The 4,378-nt window shown below is 64.4% G+C and overlaps 2 protein-coding genes and 1 non-coding gene across 3 annotated transcripts in view; 2 read left to right on the top strand and 1 right to left on the bottom strand.

The window, feature by feature from the left end:
* H696_01633 (hypothetical protein) overlaps positions 1–1,285 on the top strand; it is a 2,564-nt gene extending 1,279 nt beyond the window's left edge. Inside the window, exons 2-4 of the mRNA XM_009495536.1 lie at positions 19–377; positions 522–601; positions 727–1,285. Of these exons, the coding sequence (XP_009493811.1) occupies positions 19–377; positions 522–601; positions 727–1,166 (879 nt within the window). The 3' untranslated portion in view covers positions 1,167–1,285. The remainder of the gene's footprint in view (positions 1–18; positions 378–521; positions 602–726) is intronic.
* Positions 1,286–1,929: 644 nt separating this feature from the next.
* On the bottom strand, positions 1,930–2,002 carry H696_01634. Its single transcript has one exon. It is a non-coding gene; the product is annotated as a tRNA-Asn (tRNA).
* Positions 2,003–2,469: 467 nt separating this feature from the next.
* Positions 2,470–3,816, top strand: H696_01635 (hypothetical protein). The gene is made up of 2 exons (XM_009495537.1): positions 2,470–3,121; positions 3,374–3,816. The coding sequence occupies exons 1-2, from the start codon at positions 2,539–2,541 to the stop codon at positions 3,745–3,747; spliced, it is 957 nt and encodes a 318-aa protein (XP_009493812.1). The 5' UTR covers positions 2,470–2,538; the 3' UTR covers positions 3,748–3,816.
* The last annotated feature ends 562 nt before the right edge of the window (positions 3,817–4,378 follow it).

Raw genomic sequence — 4,378 nt, forward strand, 5'->3', positions numbered from 1 at the left:
CCCGTTGTCGGTGTACAGGAAATCATTTTTGACGGCGCCGGGCCGAACCTGTGCACCATGCGTGGTCTTCAGTCGGACCTGACCACCTTCCTGACTGGTGGTCGGAACAACGACCTGAAGCTCTGGCATTTGACCCCCTCCGGGGAGGTGGTCTCCAAGTGGGCTGCCAAGAACGTGCGCCCGGACAAGTTCGACCTGCACGTGCCGATCTTTGTGCGCGACGCGCGCTTCCTCGACGAGTCCGGCCACAAGATCGCCACCATCACTGGCCACTCGCAGGTCCGGGTGTATGATACCCGTGTTCAGCGGCGCCCGGTGCAGGACATCACCCTTGGCGAGCTGCCGCTCACTTCGTTCGATGTGACGCCCGATGGCTCGTGCGTGGCACCTGATCGCCATTTTGCCCCTCTCCCCCGAGGGCGCGCCCTCGTTCCACTAGCCCCCCCCCCCCAACACTGACCCTTTGCTTCATGCGTCTGCTCCGGGCTGCTTCTCGTGCGTGCACGCATTTGCGCATGCAGCCATGCGTTCATCGGCAACTCCATCGGAATTGTCACCAAGCTGGATATGCGCAAAATGGTCCCCTGTGGTACCCTGAAGGGTGAGTTGCTTCCTCCCTCTCCCCCCCCCCTCTCTCTCTTTCTCTCTCGATCCATCTCCCTCTCCCTCTCCATCTTCATCTCTTTATGTGTGTCCGGCTCAATTCACTGACCCCCTGGCGCACAGGCTTTGCCGGCTCCGTCCGGTCCATTGAGTGCCACCGTTCGTTGCCGTACGTGGCGTGCGCCGGCCTGGACCGCTTTGTGCATGTGCACAACACCGACACCCGGAAGGAGGTGATCAAGGTGTACGCCATGCAGCGGTCCACCAGCGTGGCCTTCTCCAAGGAGCGCGTGGTGGCCATCAAGAAGAAGGCCGGCGCGAAGGCCGGCGCAAAGGCCGCCGTCGCTGCTGATGACAGTGACAATGAGGAGGAGTTCCTCGGGAGCGATGAGGACGAGGAGCCGGAGCAGCTTGCCTCTGCCGAGAAGGCCGGCACGTCGACCAAGCGCACGCGGAAGCCCGCCGCCGAGGTCGACGAGCAGGACGAGGACGAGGAGGCCGACGATGTGTGGAAGGCCATCCCCAAGAAGCTGAAGAAGACCCGCGCGGCTGCCTCCACGTAGACATCGAGCCACCACCATGGGCTCCTTGTGCTTTTGGGGAGCGGCCATGGGGCCGTCATCTTCCTCGCTTCTCTCCTCCGGCCGTCGGGGCCCCTTCCCTCCCTTTCTCTCTCTCTCTCTCTCTCTCTCTCTCTTGCTCGTTTGTGTGATGTCAGAGAGTCTGCTCTTCCATGCATATGCGTTTGTACCCCCCCCCCCCCTCCCCCTCTCATTTGCTGGCTGGAAGAAAAACCCAATAGAACCAACAAAGTTTCGCCGCGCCTTCATTTCCCTCGCCATCTGGGTGGTGATGGCGGCAGAGCAGAGTGCGTGAGGCTTGATCATGGGGTGTCCCCAGGGGAAAAGGATTCCGAGGAAGGAGCTTGGTTCTCCTTCCCTCGCCGCGGCTCCGGAGAGAGAGAGCATGCAGTATGCGTGTCCTTTTTTTTTTTTTCCAGGCGGGCCTTCTTGCTCTGTCCCAGCGTCGTGTGAGCCTTTTTTTTTCTTGGTCCCCCATTTCTTCCAGCCTGCCGAGATAAATGCGTGAGGAGGGTGCCACTCGGGCCCGCCTTCCTCGTAGCGTGCACCGCACCGCACCGCACCGCACCGCACCGCACCGCACCGCACCGCACCGCATCGCACCACACCGCACCACACCGCACAGCATCGCAGCAGGAGGGGAAACAGCACGCTCGGGCATGCATCCTCCTCCCCCCCCAGGCGGGGGCGGCGTCTCCCAGCGGATTGCGGCAAAAAGGGGCAAAAGAAGATTGGGGTTGAGATGCGCTCCCGCACGGGATCGAACCGCGGACCTTGGGATTAACAGTCCCACGCTCTACCTACTGAGCCACAGGAGCCAGCACATACCGAGAGGTCCCGTGCCCGGCTGCACATACCTGTGTGTACCGAATATCTCTTAACATGCATTTTTGCCCCACGCAGTGGCCCCCACACCCGGGGCCCCACCCTCGGGCGGGGCGCGGGCAAGGGGGAGCATGCATTCCGTCAGTGACAACGGTCGTGCCCCCCGGGGCGCGGCGAGCTGGGCCGGGCCAGGCCGGGGGGGGGGGGGGGGGGGGGGGGGGGGGGGGCGGAGGGGTGAGGGGGCGAAAGGGGCGCCCGGGCCGGGGGACAGGCCACAAGGGGCAGGGACAGGCAACAGGGAAAGACGGCCTCCGGGGCGGGAGGGGGTCTCTGTGTAAACAGCATTGCGGAAGAAGGGCAGCCGTGGCGGGCTCCCCACCTCCTCGGCGGTGTCGACACCCCTCTCCCGGCTCCCCTCCGCCCTGCCTGCCTTTCTCTCTCTCTCTCTCTCCCTCTCCCCCCCCTCCCGTCCGTCTTTGCTTTTACTCCCCCCGTTGGCCGCCCCCGGCGGCTCTCCAGACTCTTAGCCATGGCCTTCGCGCGCTCTGTCCGCACCATGCAACTGATGCACGTCTACCAGCGCCAAATGCTGGTGGTCACTCCGCGAGTGACACTGACGCAAAGCTCCAACGAGCTGTTCTACCCCTCGGCCGAGGGGTTCGATACGTCGGCCGCACTCGCGCCGATCGAGCAGGACCGGCAGCACTCGCGCGCGGCCGCCGCTGCCGCCTCCCTGGCCCGGCCTGGGGGATATTATGCGTCGTCCATCTCGACGGCCGAGCCGGCCGATAGCATCGCCCGTATTATCACATCCTTCTCGCTGTCTCCCGAGAGTGCCGAGGCGCCGGCTGCCGGGCCGGCCCCGGCCACGGCCTCTCCCGCCGCTGAGCCGGCCTGGTCTGCCGTTCCGGCCACGGGCCCCATGCGTGTCCCGTCGGCGACTGATCTGAATGCCGCCGCCATGTCGGCCGTGGTGTCTTCCTCATCGTCGGGGTCCTTGCCGGATCTGGCCGCCCGTGCGCCGGTGCACCAGGCCGCGGTGGCCGTCGTGGATTCCACCCTGCGTTTGTTGAACACCCTCTCGACCTCGGTGGCTCGGACTGTGCAGGGTGGTGCGTCTCTCTTTCTCTCTCTCTCTCTCTCTCTCTCTCTCTCTTTCTCTTTCTCTCTCTCTTTCTCTTTCTCTCTCTCTTTCCCTCTCTCCTCCCCTCTCTCTCCTTCCCTATCTCCTTCCCTCTCTCTCTCCCTCTCCCTCTCTCTCTCCCTCTCCCTCTCTCTCTCTCTCTCCCTCTCTCCATTTGCATGCTCTACCTTCCTACACTTGCTGACCGCCCACTTCCTCATCACCCTTCTCCTGCCCACAGTCGTCCAGGTCTTGGCCGGCTCACACAATGAGGCGGATTCGCACTCCACCAGCACTGCCCCACGCTCGCCGACGACCGGAGCCGAGTTCGTCGCTGGAGCCGCCCCGGCCGCCTCCCGCAATGTCCCTGCCAGCGAGCCATCCTCCGGTCCGGATATGGCATTGATTGCCCCGCTGGTGGGCCTCGGCCTGGTGGCTGCCCTCGGGCTGTATCTCTGCCCGTCAACTGCTGGCGGCCGGCGGCTGCCCCTGCTGGTGCACGCGCTTGTCCGAAACCATTTCCCCTCTTTTGGGCTGTCCTCCAGCGGCGGCCTTGGGCGTCTCCTTAGCAGCATTGGGAGGGGCTTGTGCCCGCGCGGTGCTACCGCCGCCTAGCCTGGCTTCTTGTCTGGTGTTGGAACTTGTGCCCTGCGAGTGCATCGCGCGCGCGCGCGCACACATACACACCACCCCGACTGGCCGGCTGGTTGGCAGGCGGGCACGCACACCAGCTGGCCTCTTGCACAACGGACCTCCCCCCTCCCCCAAACAAAATCCAATAATAATCTACACACATATCTCCCTTTCTCTCGGGCGCAGACGGGGAGGACTGCCTCGCTCGCTCTCGCTCTCTCTCTCTCTCTCTCTCTCTCTGTCTCTGTCTCTCTCCCCGTCTTGTCCCCCCGCTGCCAGGCCGGCCGCTGATTTAAGATCGCAGCTTGCTGCCGGGTGCTTGGTGCTGGTCGAGGCGTGGGATGGATCATCAGCAGGCCCAGGTGGGGGAGCGCGTGGCGAATCGCGGGTGTGCTGGGGCCACTTGCGCACACCAGCGCCCAGGTGCTGGTAGTGCAGCATACACGCCTGTAAAGGGTGCTCCATGGAGGCCTGACGTCGGGTGCCTCCCTTTCTCCGTCTCTCGCTCCCTCTCTCTCTCTCTCTCTCTCTCTCTCTCGGCTGGCTTTGGGCCTCGGGGTAGGGCGGGATGATGGGGCGCGGGGCAGCATTTGCCCGCAGGCGTGCATGCTGA

Source organism: Fonticula alba (assembly GCF_000388065.1).
Source record: "Fonticula alba strain ATCC 38817 unplaced genomic scaffold supercont2.2, whole genome shotgun sequence".
NCBI classification, from domain to species: Eukaryota; order Rotosphaerida; family Fonticulaceae; genus Fonticula; species Fonticula alba.